Source organism: Brienomyrus brachyistius, chromosome 24 (assembly GCF_023856365.1).
Source record: "Brienomyrus brachyistius isolate T26 chromosome 24, BBRACH_0.4, whole genome shotgun sequence".
Taxonomy (NCBI): Eukaryota; Metazoa; Chordata; class Actinopteri; order Osteoglossiformes; family Mormyridae; genus Brienomyrus; species Brienomyrus brachyistius.
Window position 1 is genome coordinate 2,968,831 of NC_064556.1, and position 18,431 is coordinate 2,987,261.

The 18,431-nt window shown below is 42.8% G+C and overlaps 3 protein-coding genes and 1 long non-coding RNA gene across 14 annotated transcripts in view; 3 read left to right on the forward strand and 1 right to left on the reverse strand.

Moving 5' to 3' along the window:
- Positions 1 to 3,072, forward strand: part of camk2a (calcium/calmodulin-dependent protein kinase II alpha) — a 58,788-nt gene extending 55,716 nt beyond the window's left edge. For all 3 annotated transcript variants that reach the window (XM_048994768.1, XM_048994769.1, XM_048994770.1), the window contains one exon: positions 114 to 3,072. Coding sequence is in view for 1 of the 3 variants with exons in the window: in XM_048994769.1 (XP_048850726.1) it covers positions 114 to 117 (4 nt within the window). In the remaining 2 variants the exon portion in view is untranslated. The remainder of the gene's footprint in view (positions 1 to 113) is intronic.
- A 1,795-nt stretch (positions 3,073 to 4,867) lies between these two features.
- Positions 4,868 to 18,431, reverse strand: part of LOC125719916 (uncharacterized) — a 40,442-nt gene continuing 26,878 nt past the window's right edge. The window contains exons 2-3 of the long non-coding RNA XR_007385243.1: positions 5,820 to 5,949; positions 4,868 to 5,083 (exon numbers count right to left, since the gene is read on the reverse strand). This is a non-coding gene — a long non-coding RNA (uncharacterized LOC125719916). The remainder of the gene's footprint in view (positions 5,084 to 5,819; positions 5,950 to 18,431) is intronic.
- Positions 5,191 to 13,876, forward strand: LOC125719910 (uncharacterized). 8 transcript variants are annotated; one of them, XM_048994773.1, is made up of 6 exons: positions 5,191 to 5,623; positions 5,843 to 6,124; positions 6,257 to 6,538; positions 10,388 to 10,567; positions 11,852 to 11,935; positions 12,032 to 13,876. In XM_048994773.1, exons 1-6 carry the CDS (start codon positions 5,575 to 5,577, stop codon positions 12,265 to 12,267), a joined length of 1,113 nt encoding a protein of 370 aa, XP_048850730.1. In that variant the 5' UTR covers positions 5,191 to 5,574; the 3' UTR covers positions 12,268 to 13,876. The 8 variants fall into 8 exon arrangements, with proteins under 8 accessions (XP_048850730.1, XP_048850732.1, XP_048850729.1 ...); XM_048994775.1 differs by lacking the exon at positions 6,257 to 6,538 and adding an exon at positions 10,045 to 10,299 and having other exon boundaries at positions 5,196 to 5,623; XM_048994772.1 differs by lacking the exon at positions 10,388 to 10,567 and adding an exon at positions 6,625 to 6,807 and having other exon boundaries at positions 5,207 to 5,623.
- On the forward strand, positions 14,971 to 18,370 carry LOC125719911 (uncharacterized). 2 transcript variants are annotated; one of them, XM_048994780.1, is made up of 6 exons: positions 14,971 to 15,154; positions 15,405 to 15,692; positions 15,867 to 16,121; positions 16,210 to 16,389; positions 16,720 to 16,803; positions 16,900 to 18,370. In XM_048994780.1, the coding sequence occupies exons 1-6, from the start codon at positions 15,088 to 15,090 to the stop codon at positions 17,091 to 17,093; spliced, it is 1,068 nt and encodes a 355-aa protein (XP_048850737.1). In that variant the 5' UTR covers positions 14,971 to 15,087; the 3' UTR covers positions 17,094 to 18,370. The 2 variants fall into 2 exon arrangements, with proteins under 2 accessions (XP_048850737.1, XP_048850738.1); XM_048994781.1 differs by having other exon boundaries at positions 14,972 to 15,154; positions 15,405 to 15,484.

An 18,431-nucleotide genomic window follows, 5' to 3' on the forward strand; every position in this document is an offset into this window, starting at 1 on the left:
GGTGGTGCGGAGGCCTTGCCGGCCTCCTGTTCATGAATTGCTCCAAAAGGTATGTAATGTGTACACCACGCCTTGTCTGTTTTCGTTTTTTTTTTTTTTCTTCATTTTTTCAGCTAAGAAAGTTCTCAGAGGAAATGAGCGAAAAGCCTATTTATGACGCCAGTGATCAGCTGACTGTCCGGGAGGGGGGCACTGCCCACCAGCTCGAGGATCTGTACCCTCTGCTTCTCATCTCTTACTTAAATCGTGTTTATTTCGCTGCTTGATCCGTATGAATGATGCTATGGGAGTCGCACATTTGAGTCACCATGTAGATGTATATACGATATTCACACATATCCTGTATACATACAGGCGCATACAGTAGATATTGTTTCTTTGGCCTTTCTGTTTAGCTATTTTAGTAGAACTTAATACAGGCATGATTATACATTTATATGTTTTATGGGTTTTTTTTTTTTCGATCCAGGAATCACTTTCATTTCCTGACTCTACTGAAAGTAAACTTGCCTTTCCGCTGCTGTGGTTTTCACTCTCCATATAACCACACGGTATCAACAGTGTGTTTGCGATCACTTGAGGAACGTCTGGCATCGGCCCATTGCTTAGCGCTGGGCCTACCTGCAACACATCAGTCGAGTGAGCCGTTCGGTCCAAAGATATTACATTCTGTTCCTCTTTGTTGAATGCGAGTACTGAATGTGTCTATTAATTTCAGTGCAGATGTACACACTTGATAATGGATCTCATTTTACTTTTAAACACAATGACCTTCTTTTTTAGATGCACATTGCTCATAAATTAATTTGTAGAGACACAAGTCAGTAGTCACTTATTCTGAGATATAATCTATCGTACAAAATATGTTACAACGACGGTGTGATATCCTGTCCCAGACTATGATGCCGATAAGCTCGAAAAAACACTGAATCTCTTTGTGCGGATAGAGGATAGTTATTAGAGCCACCTTAAATTACTTTATTCTTCCAGCTGACAAGCTGTACAACGATGAGAGAACATATTTTGTTGCTTACAGTAGATGGTGGTTTAAAGTTTAAAGCAATTTATAGGAGGCCAAACTGGATTTTTTTGCAATAAAAACACTGGTGTGTTTCCTTTATGAAGTTTTATAGTTTTCTTTCCTTAATGAAGAGCAGAGGAGATGTGAATGTGTTCGCGTTAAAATTGTCCACAATTGCTTCTCTTTCCTTTTCCCACTTCCTGTTTATCTGTGTCGTTTCATAGTCACAATTTGACTTTGAAAGTGGGAAAAAAAAACTTATTTTGTTCTCAGATCAGCTTGGCTGGGGGTGGGCGGAGAGAGCTTGTTTTGCAAAGGGTGATGCGAACCAGACAGGCTAAAACGTATGCGCTAATGGAGAGATACACAAGGCCACTGAGAAACTAGTGCTAAACATTATACAAGGCTCTAGGCCTGGTAGTAATATGATGTCGGTGCAAAAGCGAGACAAAACTGAACATTGGCATTTAATCACATGACAAAAATAAACCAATGGCCTGACTTTGCACGATAATTCGAAATCAATGCATTTGTCGAGCTATTTAACTTCGGCAACCTTTTATTTGGAAGCAAACCAGTTCAAAATAGAGAGAGAGAGAGAGGAAAAAAAGCTTGATTCAGGGATTCTGTCTAATATGTGCTGCATTTATATAGCAAGTACCAAACTGGGCCTTTGGGAAAGCTTAACTTTGAACCTCGTACAAATAGTCCAGCTGGGTTTAAAGAGATCCTGGGTTCAGTATCAGAACTTCCGTCCGATCGGCTTTCCTGAATGTGCTCTTGTACTTCCTCATGCCAGTGGAGGCCTCGTCAGACGTTCTGAGACGATATTACTGAGATTTGAGAATATTTATTGTTGAGAACTTGCGTAAAGGATGCTTAATATTTTGTTTTAAATTAATTCAGTTGATGCATGCAGTTTGTACTGTGTTTGTTGAACTAAAGGGATCAGATACACCTTAAACTCATGTAAAATATCTAGTATTTAGTGCAGATTGTGTAAATACTACAGCACACTGTAGTGAAAATTATACTTTTTCCGTGTTTGAAAACTTTGTATGTATATAATTATTGTACTGATGCTTTACATGTATTTAATGAAGAATGGTGAACTTTATATGAAAATATTTTTAATCTACACTGAAAATGATGTCAAATTAATATACAGAAGGTATCGGAGAAAAGGGAAGATGTAGTTAGTGGATAGATTTTGATTTTAAAGGTTATTTCTGGGACCAAAATATTGCTTACGGCGTTGCTTCTGAGACGGATGCCATCGCCTTCCCTGCGCTTTCCCATCATCCTTTAGAAACTGAGTGACTTGCAAAAAATATGTACAAAAATATGTGCATCATCTAAAACCTGTCACTCTGCGCCTTCAGTACTAACCCTCCGTTCCTTATCCCATGTACCGCCTCCCCAACAGCCATAACACACAACAAAGTGATTTTATGTGAAACATACAGATATTCCAACAACCGGACATGAATAATTGAGTTTCACTTCAGGTCACATGGCAACCATGCAAAATATTTGCACAAACCGCAGTCGATTGCTCTACAATTGTTAGCTTTAGCATTATTGACGTTATTATTGCCCATGTGACTAATAAGAATATTCCTGCACAACCCCCCCCCCCAATCGCCCACATAATGCATTCTTGTGCAATAAATAGACTGTACACCTTGTAACATAATTCCGCGAGCGGCCAACCTGAACAGGTTTTGTGAGCCTGGCACCATGTTTACTACAACCTGCGGTTTTCGCTTAGAGCAGAAACACACTCAGACTATAGGCTCTGAATACTACTGAGGAGATGCACAGTAAACAATGTAACAGTATTCTGCATTAATAGTTTTTGTGCTTTTGTCTTCTGTAATTGCTGGTTTGATCTGTATCACGTTAGAATGATGGCTGGTTACTTATTTATTTCTTTAGTTTAATTTGCCGCTTGTATGTCTTTTAGTTTTTAAGAAATATCAGTGCCAGTATTGATACAATAAACATAATGGTGTTTTCATAAATAAAATTGTATTTATCAATTACAAGAATGGTGAGATTTATTTCGGTCATTTCATAGGGTGTAAGCTACAGACATCCTTGTTGCTGTGTATACGAACACATCCAGGATACAATGTGATGCTCAAGGTTCTCGGTTACTTCATGTTCGTAAACTACACACATCCTTGTAGTATGCATACTCATTCAGGATACAATATGATATTATTTTGTATGACACATAAAATGAATGTACGGACGCTCCTCTACTTACGACTGACATACGTTTCGAACGGTCGTTCGTAACTTGAAATGTTCGTAAGTCGTTATTCAACATCATTTAAGGGTATATGCAAGTACAAAGAACTAGGATGCTGGGAGTACGCACGCTACGCTGCTGCGCGGCGGGAGTAGCAACCAGAAGTCCTACTACCTGGAATTGGTGCACAGAAAACAAAATTTATGTAGCGGACAGGAAACGGGAGCCTAATGAACACAATTTGAACTTACAGTCCTCTTCGTTCGTATGTCTGAAAGTTCTTAAGTTGAAGGTTCGTAAGTAGAGGAGTGTCTCTATATACTAAATATGAATGTGGATGTGTAATACATGTGTAATAACAGTGATGGTAACTTGTAAGACCTGGGCCTTAACGTCTATCTGAGCTCTTTGCTGCTCTTCTCTTGCATGTAGGTTAGCATTTTCACACCATATTTACATCCTGAAACGGTTCTGACACTTAGAGAAAGTGCACATAAACACATTGCATCATTGCTTCTACAGCAGACTGAGGATATAGCAGACGGCGTACAGCAGTTGTTTCTGACCCTTTATACAGTGATTTCGTGTTGGAGAGGGAGGTCACTCACCCGCTGCATGATGAATCCAGGAGGGATAATGAAGTTCCCTATTGGACTCACGCTCCTGTTAATATCAGCGACACACGGTAAAAAACAGATTGTTCATTCTGTATTAGTGCAGCTTCCAACCCAGCTAAATCACTGCAGTCAGTGGAACAGGAACCATACTGAACCCTGGATAAAAAAAAAGTTAGCGAACCCCAGAAACTGCTGCAGATCCTTCTGTGTGCGGGGTTGCGGCCACTGGCCGACTGCCTTCACCTTGGCCGGTTCCATTTGGTCCCTAAAACGGAAATGGTGCATCTGTACAACTCACACTTCTCCACCTTGACATACAGATTATTTACTAAAAGTCTCTGGAGAATCTTGCGGACATGCTGCACATTTCCACATTCTGTGGAAAGATTAAGATATCATCAAGGTATAGAAATACAAACCGATTAAGCACATCACGAAGGACCTCGCTGCCTACGTTTTGAAATGCGGCCGGAGCGTTGGTAAGGTCAAATGGCATTACAAGGTACTCATAATGACCAGCGGGATGAGTGTGGTCTTCCACTCTTCACCCTCCCGGATCCTGATCAGGTGATTGGCGTTCCTTAGGTCCAGCTTAGTGAAGACCCTGAATACCCCCTGTGGGTCCCATTATTCAGCAGGTACTTGGGAGAGATCAGGATACTCTTCAGGGATGGAGGGAAACACTGGCGGCAGGGACGACCATAGGTACTGAAATGGCACCATGCAGCCCGAAAATATGCCGCTCCCAATCAATATGCCGCTTATGCCCAAGGAACCATGGGTATCCCAATAGCACGGAACCTATGGGGAGTCAATTATAAATGTATACTCTCTATGTGATTTCCGGATAAACGGAGAGTCACCGGTATAGTAGCGTGGGTCACTGTTGCCATTCTTCTTCCTGTGAGAGATTGAGCCACCAGGGGCACCCGAGCTGGTCTGGTAGGTATTTCCCATTTCCCACTGCTGGGCGTCTCCGGTGTGTTGTGGAGATCGTGTGCAGCCAGCTCACCTTTAATGGAGTCTGACAGACTCTGATAAAATGCACCAAACTCTGTGGTCCCTCCCCATCTGCAAGACGTTGCCAGTGTTCGAAACTGGATTGTGTGTTCAGGAACCGACCGATTACCCTGGCGGAGCTGTAGCAGTTCGCAGGCCGCCTCACTGCATGAACTGGAGTGGCCACCCCTGTATAGAGCAAATGGGCACAGAAAATGGAGAGATGGACTGATGGCAGTGAGACTGATCACCCGCAGTAGCTCAAGACCATGATCGCGGCTGAACCTGCAGAGCCTTTATATCAGTCTTAGCGTCTTACTTTCATATTTGCTGTAAGTGTTAGTATTGAGACTAAACGGAAGCCCTGCTGAACAGTGCACACTTTAATAAGCTGTATGCATCCTTGTCATATACATACAAATTCAGGTGACAGTATTATTTTACATTAGATTAATCTATATGTGTGCAAAAGCTATACAGATGCACAAATCACATGTAACGATAGTAATGTTACTATCCTGTATCTTAAAAAGACAAAGGTCTTAACATCCTTCTGAGAAGGTTAACATTTTCACACCACATTCACACCCTGAAACGGTTCAGACACCGGCAGACGTTGCACATAAACCTGTTGCATCATTACTTCTGCAGCAGACTGAGGAGACAGCCGACAGTGTGAAATGAAGTTCCCTGTTGGGGTCTCGCTTCTTTTAGTGTCAGTGACACATGGTAAGAAACAGATTCTGTATTGGTGCAGCTTCTAACCTTATTAATATATGACACAATTTATACGAAGAGTTAGCAACGGGATTATGCCAATGCTACATAATGTGTAAGATTCTTAAAGCAATTAATATAGTGTAAGACTCAACAAGAGGTATCAGAAATCGATACATTTCATTTGTAGCTCAGTTGTTTTTCTCACATTTTAACGTGCTGTTTGTGTAGCTGCTACTTGTGGTCTCAGAAGACGGCAACCGGTCGTGCGTTACGTCGCTGAAGGGAAACCGCTGCTTCTGCATGTGAACGTTGACTTCAGCATCCGCAGATGGAACCTGGTGAAGGATAATGTAGTTATTGCTAAGGATTCACCTAAAGAAACTCCATGGACTCTTTTGAATAAAATATTAAAGAAGAACAAAGTTTTTAAGAATGATTCCGGAATTTACTCTTTGAATGTTTATGCTGTAAAAATATGGCACTCAATTAAAATACAACTGAATGTTGAAGGTATGATTTCATTTTCTTATGTTTCTTCAGCTCTAAAAAACCTTGTGAATTGAGGAAACTAGCTTTGATTTCAGGTTCCTAAATTCTACGCTGTGTGTGTGTGTGTGTGTGTGTGTGGATTTTAACCAGCAGCTGGTGACCTGCGCCTCTCTTCCTCAGCTCCAGTGTGGAACGTGACGCTCTCCCAGCTCTGTCTGCCGCACAGAGAGATGAGGGTGACCTGCTCCTCACAGGGAGACGCCAAGGAATTCAGCTGGACCCTGGGGAACCAGAAACTGGACAGAACTGTATCTTCCCTGGTCTATCAGGATAACAGCATCATACTGAAGGAGAACGTGCAGGGCAATCTCACATGTTCAGTTAGGAACCATGTCAGCCACGGCACTGTCACACGCGAACTCATCCCCTGTCCAGGTGGGTCACTGGAACCATGAGGAAACAAAGTAAAAGTCTTTCACTGCAGTTTCGATCGTTTGATTAAACTGTGCTTCACTCTACAGGACTTGGGGACCATAATACCTGCAGGTTCTATGAAGGGACAGAGGTCGTAGTTAGGAGGAATTCCTCAGATTCCCAGCCAGGATCCCAGAGTAACGTGGAGATACTCGTCAGTTTTGATAAGGAGGAGACTTTAGCTATAGTTTGCTACAGCCACCATCCTCACCACATTCAGTATCTCTGGGGTAAGAACTTCCAGAATCCTCTTCTGTAAATACAAACCACTAGAGATGCCCAGATTGTATCGCCCAACTATTGGTATTGGCCGATGGCTAAAAATGATCATCAATGACCAAAATATCCCTTTAAAATAGTGACCCAACTGCTTTCACACCTGGATACCATCCATCCATTTTACAAACCGCTTATCCTACTGGGTCGCAGGGGGTCCGGAGCCTATCAAGCAATGGGCACGAGGCAGGGAACAACCCAGGATGGGGGGCCAGCCCATCGCAGGGCACACTCACACACCATTCACTCTCTCACACACACACACACACACACACCTATGGGCAATTTAGCAACTCCAATTAGCCTCAGCATGTTTTTGGACTGTGGGGGGAAACCGGAGTACCCGGAGGAAACCCCACGACGACATGGGGAGAACATGCAAACTCCACACACATGTGCCACGACTCACTCAGCTTCTTGTCTGCAGATCTTGGAATAGTCCTCCTACTTTTTTCCGTGTTGGTGGGACTGCAGTGTCTCTGCTCAAAGGTGAAAAGGTCTGGCACAACAGGTCAGGGCACTTATGATGCTTCATACACACCCTGGAAGATCTGCTCTCTCACTGCCGCCTCGATACTGAACAGCCCCCTTTGTCTTTGTCTCCTAGACGCTAAGAAGAAGGACGAACTGATTTACGCCCAGGTTAGGATTCACGAGAAGAAGAGCAGCCAGAGAAAGAAGACAGTGACACCGGACGCCTGGACAGTGGAGTACGGGGCCGTCGCTGTTCCTGAACTGAGTGATGAAATGGGGGCCACTTTATACAGCGTCGTCCAGGCCAGCGACCAGCTGATGCCGCAACAGCCTCTCGAAGAAAACAGGGATTTTCAAAACCTGCGCTAGAATTGTCAGCGATATTTCTGAACCTAGCTAGAATCACTCATACTGCATATGAAAAATAAAATTATAATGTTTGTGATTACTGTATGTTTGTTATTAAATGTTTAAGTATTATGTAATGAGTAAAAGGCTATTGTTTCCTGGACCTATGGTTTGTCTGATGGCACAAAGCAATGTCTGTATATGGTTGATCGTGACCTTTTCTCAGTAGTCACCATTTGGGTCCTTATAAACCACATCACATTTCGCACACATTGCAATGCTGGCCTGCGGCCTGTTAGCAAAACAAACTTTTTCGGTTACTACATGCACTTCAGGCATGGTCTGAAATGCATTTGTTTTGAGTTCATATCATCGTCTGGTGACAAAAAAAAAACTGGAGAGGCCATCAACATATATATCGTTTCTTACTGGAAATTAACCAGCCCCTCCAGTTGGGAAACTCCAACATGAACGATGTGACGAGCAGCTGTCCAGAACCCCAAGACCCTTTGTGAGTCGGACGCCGCGTTTATGACGGCCTGCAGTGTACTTTAGAGCAGAGACGCACTCAGACTGCAGGCTCTGAATATCAGCAAGGAGATGCATATTAGGAGGTGCATATTAGGAGGTGCATATTAGGAGATGCATATTAGGAGGTGCATATTAGGAGGTGCATATTAGGAGATGCATATTAGGAGGTGCATATTAGGAAACGCAACAGCATTCTGATTCTGCATCAGTAGCATTTGTGCTTTTGTTTGCTGTGATTTTGTACGTTTTTTCTGCATCACTTCAGGCTGATGGCTGATTATTTATTTATTCCGGTATTAAATTTGTTGGTTGCATGTCATACGATAAACACAATGGAAATGAAAAACAGCGTTAATCAATTATAAACGTGGTGAAATTTAGAATTTAGTGGTCATTGTTGACACACCACAGCACACAGTGCACAACAACGAAATGTGTCCTCTGCATTTAACCCATATGTGACAATGTGACATAGCAGGGGGCAGCTAATTCAGCGCCCGGGGAGCAGTGCTTGGGGGCGGCACCTTGCTCAGGGTATCTCAGTGGTGCCTTACTGGTCAGGGATTCGAACCAGCAATCTTTCGATTACAAGTGCACGTCCCTATAATGAATGTAAACGTGTGTGACTGCTGCATGGCTGCTTAATGCGCCTGTAATGCTTGTGATGCTGGTCTGTGTCCTGCAACTTGCAAGACAATTGACTTCAAGTCCTTCTGAGATCTGAAGTGTAGGCTGAGACTTTCACACCGCATTCACACCCTGAAGAAGTTCATAAACATAGAGAAAGTGCATGTAAACGTTTTTAGGTCAATGGGCGGATCTGAGAAAGGGCAAGATGGGCAGCTGGCCGGAGCAGCATTATACTACCGAAGCGGCACACATCTGCACGACTATACATCTCTACAGCTGGTTCAGCTATCAGTCAAGGCGTCAGGTGTACTCCAGCTGCCGAAGGTTACATCATTCCTGCAATAGACTCAGGAGATCCTAGATACAGCTCAGGAGAACCTAGACCCTAAGACTACAGTTGTCTTTGAATGCGAGGATCCTTTACACGGCCATATTTCATTAGATGGAGGTTTGATCACTCGCCACTGCTGTCTGTGATCCTTAACATGAATCTAGGAGTGAAAATTAAGTGCCCTGTTGGGCTCACGCTTCTTTTAATCTCTGCGACACACGGTAAGAAACAGATTGTTCATTCTGGATTAGTGTAGCTTCTAACCCTGCTAAAGTGTACAACACAGGACAATTTACCTTAAAGTTAGCAATGGGACGATACAATGTGTAAGATTCGCAAAATGATTAATATAGTGTAAAAAAGTCATGAGATGGGCTTAACTTAGTCAGAGAGAGTTAACTTTATCCTATATTTCATATGTAGTTTTTCACGTTTTCATATGTGATTTAATAGTTACTGCCAGCAGTTGTGATATCGGAGGACGGGAACCACTCCTGCGTTACGCTGCTGAAGGAGAACAGCTGCGTCTGTATCCGAAGATTGACTTCAGCATCCAAAGATGGAAACTGGTGAAGGATGGCAGACCTATTTATGATTCCCGTAAACAAAGTACATGGGTTCTTTTGAACAATAAATTACAGAAAAACAAAGTTTTTAAAAATGATTCCGGAATTTACTCTATATGCATTTATGCTGTAAATGGAAAAGGATTCTCAATTAAACTAAACCTCAATGTTGAAGGTATGTTTTAATTTTCTGAAAAACTTTTATAAATTAAGTAAACTTGCCAATGTCGCCCATTTCAGGTTCTGAAATTCTACGCTGTGTGTGTGTGGATTATAACCAGCAGCTGGTGACCTGCGCATCTCTTCCTCAGCTCCAGTGTGGAACGTGACGCTCTCCCAGCTCTGTCTGCCGCACAGAGAGATGAGGGTGACCTGCTCCTCACAGGGAGACGCCAAGGAATTCAGCTGGACCCTGGAGAACCAGAAACTGGACAGAACTGTATCTTCCCTGGTCTATCAGAATAGCAGCGTCATACTGAAGGAGAACGTGCAGGGCAATCTCACATGTTCAGTTAGGAACCATGTCAGCCACGGCACTGTCACACGCGAACTCATCCCCTGTCCAGGTGGGTCACTGGAACCATGAGGAAACAAAGTAAAAGTCTTTCACTGCAGTTTCGATCGTTTGATTAGACTCTGTGCTTCACTCTACAGGACTTGGGGAACGTTTGACCTGCAGGTTCCATGAAGGGACAGAGGTCTTAGTTAGGAGGAACTCCTCAGAATCCCAGCCTGCACTGAGCAACGTGGAGATACTCGTCAGTTTTGATAAGGAGGAGACTTTAGCTATAGTTTGCTACAGCCACCATCCTCACCACATTCAGTATCTCTGGGGTAAGAATTTTCAGAGTCATCTTCTGTAAATGCAAATTGAGGTAACAGCTAGTGATAGGCAGATTGTATCAGCCAACTAACGGTACTAACAGTACTAGCCAATACAGCTACCAGCCATGAAAAAAAAAAATCTCTTCGCATAAAAATGAGCTGATATTTACCGCCGATAAGTCCCTTTAAAATAGTGGTCCATACTGCTTTGCGTACCTGTGTACAAAACAGTAAGAAAAATCTCTGCGGTGTGGAATTATTTTAACGATAGCGAAAATGACTTTAGAAATACATTTGCTTTGCTAAAACTTCACAAATGACATCTATTAATAAATATTTGCACACAACAAATTTGATTTCTCACCTTAAGGCGAGACCGTAAAGGGTATGAAGAGTTTCTGAGAAACGAATCTGTGTCAGTAACGAAGGCTGCGGTGCTGCCGAATAATGCTTCTCCGTCAGTAACGTAAGCGTTTGACAGAGCAAAAGAAAATGCGGCTTAGACAGTGTGAAATCAAGATACAGTGGAAATAGCTTATAGTGATTACATCTGTCTGGGTGAAATTGATCGCTATAAGCGGATGATCATTATAACTGATTTTATACTTCTTTATGTCTCAGGCAGGTTATCATCTAACTGACATTTGTGTATTTATTACATGAATTTAAAGTAATAAAATCGACCTAGTTGTTATTTACTGAATTTTATTGCCTCTTTCAAAATACATTGCAAACGTTTGTACTGTACAAATTAAATTACTGAGCTGTGTGAAATTCAAATACGCTACAATGCAGTACTGCATATAAAATATGGCTTATTGTAGTCTTGCTGCTTCATTTCGATGGCTTGTTTTTGAGCCTATATTTGTCATTGAGAGAAAATAAATGGCTTACCGCATAGGAAAGTAAAGTTATCAAAGTAAAGTTAAAAAAATGAAATACCGCAGTTTGAATTTTTCCCATATGATATTATGTATACAGAACCCTAAATGAAAAATGTAGGGGAACTACTTGATTATTGTAAGTGAATTATTTAAACAGTATTTGTACAGGAATTATTCTGTCCCAAGCTTTTTGATCCATATATGCAGTTGAACCTTATAACTGTGATCACTATAAGTGGTTTCCTCTGTATTTTCTGTATCTGCTGTCATCTGTTCATCTAAATAGGGAAGAAAAAATTAATTAGTTTGCTTGCCCCATAATCCCCCAATTTGAATTCATATGCAGTCCCTCTGGGGTTTGCTCTTCTCTTGTGGAAGTTCCAAGACTCACTCAGCTTCTTGTCTGCAGATCTTGGAATAGTCCTCCTACTTTTTTCCGTGTTGGTGGGACTGCAGTGTCTCTGCTCAAAGGTGAAAAGGTCTGGCACAACAGGTGAGGGCACTTATGATGCTTCATACACACCCTGGAAGATCTGCTCTCTCACTGCCGCCTCCATACTGAACAGCCCCCTTTGTCTTTGTCTCCTAGACGTTAAGATGGAGGACGAACTGATTTACGCCCAGGTTAGGATTCACGAGAAGAAGAGCAATCAGAGAAAGAAGACAGTGACACCGGACGCCTGGACAGTGGAGTACGGGGCCGTCGCTGTTCCTGAACTGAGTGACGAAATGGGGGCCACTTTATACAGCGTCGTCCAGGCCAGCGACCAGCTGATGCCGCAACAGCCTCTCGAAGAAAACAGGGATTTTCAAAACCTGCGCTAGAATTGTCAGCGATATTTCTGAACCTAGATTTCTAGAATCAGCCATAATCCATCCATCCATCCATTTTCCAACTCGGTCGCGGGGGGTCCGGAGCCTATCCCAGAAGCAATGGGCACGAGGCAGGGAACAACCCTTAATGGGGGGCCAGCCCATCGCAGGGCACACTCACACACACATGCACACCTACGGGCAATATAGCAAGTCCAATTAGCCTCAGCATGTTTTTGGACTGTGGGGGGAAACCGGAGTACCCGGAGGAAACCCCACGACGACATGGGGAGAACATGCAAACTCCACACACATGTGACCTAGGCGGAGACTCGAACCCGGGTCCCAGAGGTGTGAGGCAACAGTGCTAACCACTGCACCACCATGCCGCCCCGAATCAGCCATAATCTACACTATATTAGGGTTTGCTGACTTCCTGACATACACAGGACATTTTACATTGCAAAGAAATTGTGCAAACTGGTAAAGTAGCCTGGGGGGGGGGGGGGACAGCATGTACAAGCGGGTCCATCAGCAAATTTATTTTTTTTCAAATGTGAACAGAAATGAAATATTTCAAATATGGACGTGGTGAACGGAGGTCCCTGATAAATTTTACCAGCCCAAAAACCTACTGGCGCACCAGAAAAATGCTCAGTATGCAAGCTGCCCAGTTCAGGCCTGTATATAGTTTATTTTCTTAATCGTAAGCTTTTCTCGGTAGTTACCATCTGGCTCCATATAAACCACACTCTTGCATGCGTTGCACAGCCACCTCGCTGGTCTGCAGTCTGTTAGCAGAAGAGACGTTTTCATTTACTATACATGCACCAGAGGTAGGGCTGGGCGATAAGGCAAATTATTTTATCACGAGAATTTTTTTCCATTTTCTACTTTTTCAATAATTATCACGACATAATTTCAGTCATTGTTTCTTTACTTTAAGGCTTCATATTTGCGTAAAATTCCCTTAGGATTGCCCTCAAATAGATTCATAACGAATTTCATGGACTGCAAACTTAAAACTCATTTTAATAAATGAATCATATAAAAATATTATATTTGGCTCTTGGAGGGTGAAACACTAGCAAACACCAGCGTACAGTTTGTTGTTGGGTTTTATCTCTGCCCATTCCAGGGGACGGGTTCGATATTACTGGCAAAGTTGCCAGCCCATAATGAAAAATAAAACGCCTTGTGCCATTTTTAAGTAATACAGGACGTGACTTGTCCGTTATTACTTCAGACTGAAAGTGGAAAGCCTAATCTGTGACAGTAAGCATTTTCACTCTGTTTGTCGTACTGGACGGCACTGCTTCAGGGCGTGAATTAAGCCTGCTGTGTTTCTGGTTTCCACGGGCTTTTGGCCGAGGTTTCGCTACGCAGCACCAGTCTGCCTCGCGTTGCAGTTTAAAGGGCCAACATACTTCCGCACCACCAACGTCTTTTTACCACAATATCGCATTTTTCAAAATCTGTCATGGCCGCCGAGCTGTTTACCAGCAGACGACGTGTCCTCTGAGGGTGTGCTTGTCTGTTCCATGATATTACCGAGACAGCAGCATGTCCCATCCTTTGTTTGGATTCGGTCAGTGTTTCTCAAACCAGTCCTCGGGGGGGGGGGGGGGGGCAGGAGATCCACATTTCTGCTCCCTCCCAGTTTCCTGGGAGTTGGGAGAGAACAAAAATGTGGAGCGCCCTAGGGATCCCTGAGGAGCGGTTTACTATCGAGAAATGTGCTTTATCAACATCTGCAGCACGGTTGCCTCACTCCTCCAAGGCAGGCGGCTCCGTTGCTGCCCCCTGCTGTGCGTGTAGGGGGTTTGCGCCCTCCCTGCCTACCGCCCTGCGCTTACTGAGATCCAGACCCCCACACCCCTGCATAGAGCAAATGGGTACAGAAAATGGAGAGATGGACTGATGGCAGTGAGACTGATCACCCACAGTAGCTCAAGCCCATGATCCGGGTTGAACCTGCAGAGCCTTTATATCAGTCTTAGCGTCTTACTTTCATATTTACCGTAAGTGTTAGTATTCAGACTAAGCAGAAGCCCTGCTGAACAGTGCTTATACAACCCGGCAAGCTGCCATCCTGAGCGGCGCCTCTCTGAGTCGGACGGCACGTTTATGACAGCCTGCAGTGCACTTTATAGCAGAGACGCACTCAGACTGCAGGCTCTGAATATCAGCAAACACATATTAGGAAACGCAACAGCATTCTGATTCTGCATCAGTAGCATTTGTGCTTTTGTCTGCTGTGATTCTGTAAGCTTGATCTGTATCACTTTAGAATGATGCTTGGTTACTTCTTTATTTGTTTAGGTTAATTCGTCGCTTGTATGTCTTTTAGTTTTTGATTAAGAAATATCAGTGCCAGTAATGATACAATGAACAGAATGGTGTTTTAAATAAATAAAACTGTATTTAGCCACTACAAGAATGGTGAGATTTATTTTGGGTCATTTCATAGGGTGTAAAATCAATATATATGTATGCAAAAGCAACCTCGATGCATAATACACTTATAATGGCAGTAAATCACTTTTACAAGTTACAAGCCCTGTAACTTGTAAGACCTGTAACTTGTAAGACCTGGGCCTTAACGTCTATCTGAGCTCTTTGCTGCTCTTCTCTTGAATGTAGGTTAACTTTTTCACACCAGATTCACACCCTGAAACGGTTCTGACACTTAGAGAAGGTGCACATAAACACATTGCATCACTGCTTCTACAGCAGACTGAGGATATAGCAGACGGCGTACAGCAGTTGTTTCTGACCCTCTGTACAGCGATTTTGTGTTGGGGAGGGAGGCTGCGTGTGATTTTTTTTACCATGAATCCAGGAGGGAAAATGAATTTCCCTATTGGACTCACGCTCCTGTTAATCTCAACGACACACGGTAAGAAACAGATTGTTCATTCGGTATCAGTGCAGCTTCTAACCCTGCTAATGTATACAACACAGGACAATTTAGCGTAAAGTTAACGATGGGGTTATAGCAGAGCTATTTAATATACAAGGTTAAAGTGATTGAAATACTGTAATGAGAAATTAGATGGCCTTAAGTTGGTCAGAGAGCGTTAGGGTTCTTGTATATTTCGTATGGAGTTTCCTAGTTTTTTCACATTTCCACATATGTGGTTTCATAGCTGCTGCTGTCGCGTGTGTCACCAGAGGATCGGAACCGGTCCCATGTTACGCTGCTGAAGGGGAACCGCTGCTTCTGCAAGTAAACGCCAAGTTCAGCATTAGTACATGGAACCTGGTGAAGGATGGCAGACCTATTTATGATTCCCGTAAACAAAGTACATGGGTTCCTTTGAATAATACCTTAGGGAAGAACAAAGTTTTCAAAAATGATTCTGGAATTTACACTTTAAATGCTTATGATGAAGATGGGAAAGGCTGCTTAAGTGCAATACAACTGAATGTTGAAGGTATGTTTTCCTTTTCTTCGGTTTTTTTTTAACCTCTAAAAATATCATTTCAAATATAAAAAGCTTATCGGCAGAGTAAACTTGCCAATGTCGCCCATTTCAGGTTCTGAAATTCTACGATGTGTGTGTGTGGATTATAACCAGCAGCTGGTGACCTGCGCCTCTCTTCCTCAGCTCCAGTGTGGAACGTGACGCTCTCCCAGCTCTGTCTGCCGCACAGAGAGATGAGGGTGACCTGCTCCTCACAGGGAGACGCCAAGGAATTCAGCTGGACCCTGGAGAACCAGAAACTGGACAGAACTGTATCTTCCCTGGTCTATCAGAATAGCAGCGTCATACTGAAGGAGAACGTGCAGGGCAATCTCACATGTTCAGTTAGGAACCATGTCAGCCACGGCACTGTCACACGCGAACTCATCCCCTGTCCAGGTGGGTCACTGGAACCATGAGGAAATAAAGTAAAAGTCTTTCACTGCAGTTTCGATCGTTTGATTAGACTCTGTGCTTCACTCTACAGGACTTGGGGAACGTTTGACCTGCAGGTTCCATGAAGGGACAGAGGTCTTAGTTAGGAGGATTTCCTCAGAATCCCAGCCTGCACTGAGCAACGTGGAGATACTCGTCAGTTTTGATAAGGAGGAGACTTTAGCTATAGTTTGCTACAGCCACCATCCTCACCACATTCAGTATCTCTGGGGTAAGAATTTCCATATCCCTTTTCACTTAACAAAGATAATAGCAACACAAACATTTGTTAATTTACTAATTCATGACAGGTTTAAATTGCTGCTGTAGCTCATCGAGTAGTGCATTGTGCAAATAACACAAAGGTTGTGAGGTCAAATCCCAGGCAACACACATAAACTGAGAACCAAAGTGTCTGGTAAATGCTTGATCTTATTAGGGAAAAAATGTGAAAACCTTTTCTGCCAAAACCTCAACAAATCATCGATGCTGTCCCTCTTGGGTTTGCCCTTCTCTTATTGAAGTGCTAAACGCCACGACCCACTCAGCTTCTTGTCTGCAGATTTTGGAATAGTCCTCCTACTTTTTTCCGTGTTGGTGGGACTGCAGTGTCTCTGCTCAAAGGTCAAAAGGTCCGGCACAACAGGTCAGGGCACTTATGATGCTTCATACACACCCTGGAAGATCTGCTCTCTCACTGCCGCCTCCACACTGAACAGCCCCCTTTGTCTTTGTCTCCTAGACGTTAAGATGGAGGACGAACTGATTTACGCCCAGGTTAGGATTCACGAGAAGAAGAGCAATCAGAGAAAGAAGACAGTGACACCGGACGCCTGGACAGTGGAGTATGGGGCCGTCGCTGTTCCTGAACTGAGTGGCGAAATGGGGGCCACTTTATACAGCGTCGTCCAGGCCAGCGACCAGCTGATGCAGTAACAGCCTCTCGAAGGAAACAAATCACACGGGGGCTTTAAAAACCATCAGCAATATTTCTGAGGGTTGCCCTCCAGAGTCCGCCGTAATGTGTATGGTACATAGTGTACACTGTGCAAGCCTGAATGCTACTGTCTGCATACTGAGGCGAAGACAACTTTAATTTCAAAAGCGATAGCAGCTGTGGTACTGAAATATTAATTAATTATACCAAATATTAATTAATATACCAAATCCATACTGTTATACAGTCCCATTTAAAAATCACATGGCTTGGAAAATGAATGAATGAAATATGCTGGAGTAATTATGAAATTGTCAGTAATAGCCGAAAAAATACTTTTAACATTATCAGCGAAATGTACATCAGTTTAATAAATAGATACTAAAATGAATTTGGCCTTAGGTTAGACTTGCAATCTTGGCTAGGAAACTAGCTGCTCGGCAGCTTTTATCGCAGGGAACCCACCCCGCTCACCAAGGGTTCGACATACTGCAACAGCAATTGCTTTTGTATCATCAAAATATCGTATACCATGGTATGATGTCTGGGTGATTTAGCGGTGTGAAATAGTGATGAGAATTTTGGTTAAATTTACAGAACCAATTCTTTTGAACTGGGGTGTGTTTCCCGTACATCGACGGATGTCAGCATTGAACTTACATGCTCTGGGGCAACGTTAAACTAACTAACTGTGAAGTACGGCTGGTTTCTAAAACTGTTGTACTTTGTTAGTTCAACAGTAGCGTGAACCATGTTAGTTTGAACCCCTGTAGTTCGAACTAAAGATTAGTCAGCCTTTAAAGTATGCAAAAAGTCACAAATGTTGTGATATTATTCCTATATATGAGTTGTGACGATAATACATTATTGACTCACGATTTAGGCTATTCATTTTGCAATCATTTCACAACAGTAATAATATTAACAGTTCAATATTAGCGATAGCATCAAAATAGTATGATACGCTTTTTGCTTCATTATACCACAGTATAATGTCTGGACAGAATGGCGGTATGTAAAACCCGCCTGATCTTTACTCAGCTGACCATCGCGGTCCTTACCGTGTGAGAATTGTATATAACATGCAATGTCAATATTAATATTGGTGAGCCCTACTTAGTATTTTTTGTATTGTAACATTGCACTGTCCAGGTAATTGTGTGTTTGTGTGTGTGTGTGTGTGTGTGTGTGTGTGTGTGAGCGGGTATACCTATTCTTATGGGGACATAATGTCCCCATGATGTGATAAATATCCGTTTGTTTTCCCTTATGGGGACCGGTTTTATATATATATATATATATATATATATATATATATATATATTTTTTTTTTTTTT

Excerpts from the sequence above, each read along its gene's own strand:
- LOC125719911 (XM_048994780.1), top strand. The coding sequence starts at position 15,088 with ATGAATCCAGGAGGGAAAATGAATTTCCCTATTGGACTCACGCTCCTG. Across the intron at positions 15,693-15,866 it reads AATACAACTGAATGTTGAAG|CTCCAGTGTGGAACGTGACG; the intron begins GTATGTTTTCCT and ends TCTCTTCCTCAG. Across the intron at positions 16,804-16,899 it reads CAAAAGGTCCGGCACAACAG|ACGTTAAGATGGAGGACGAA; the intron begins GTCAGGGCACTT and ends TTTGTCTCCTAG.
- LOC125719910 (XM_048994772.1), top strand. The coding sequence starts at position 5,575 with ATGAAGTTCCCTGTTGGGGTCTCGCTTCTTTTAGTGTCAGTGACACAT. Across the intron at positions 6,125-6,256 it reads AATACAACTGAATGTTGAAG|CTGGTGACCTGCGCCTCTCT; the intron begins GTATGATTTCAT and ends TTTAACCAGCAG. Across the intron at positions 6,808-11,851 it reads CCACATTCAGTATCTCTGGG|ATCTTGGAATAGTCCTCCTA; the intron begins GTAAGAACTTCC and ends TCTTGTCTGCAG.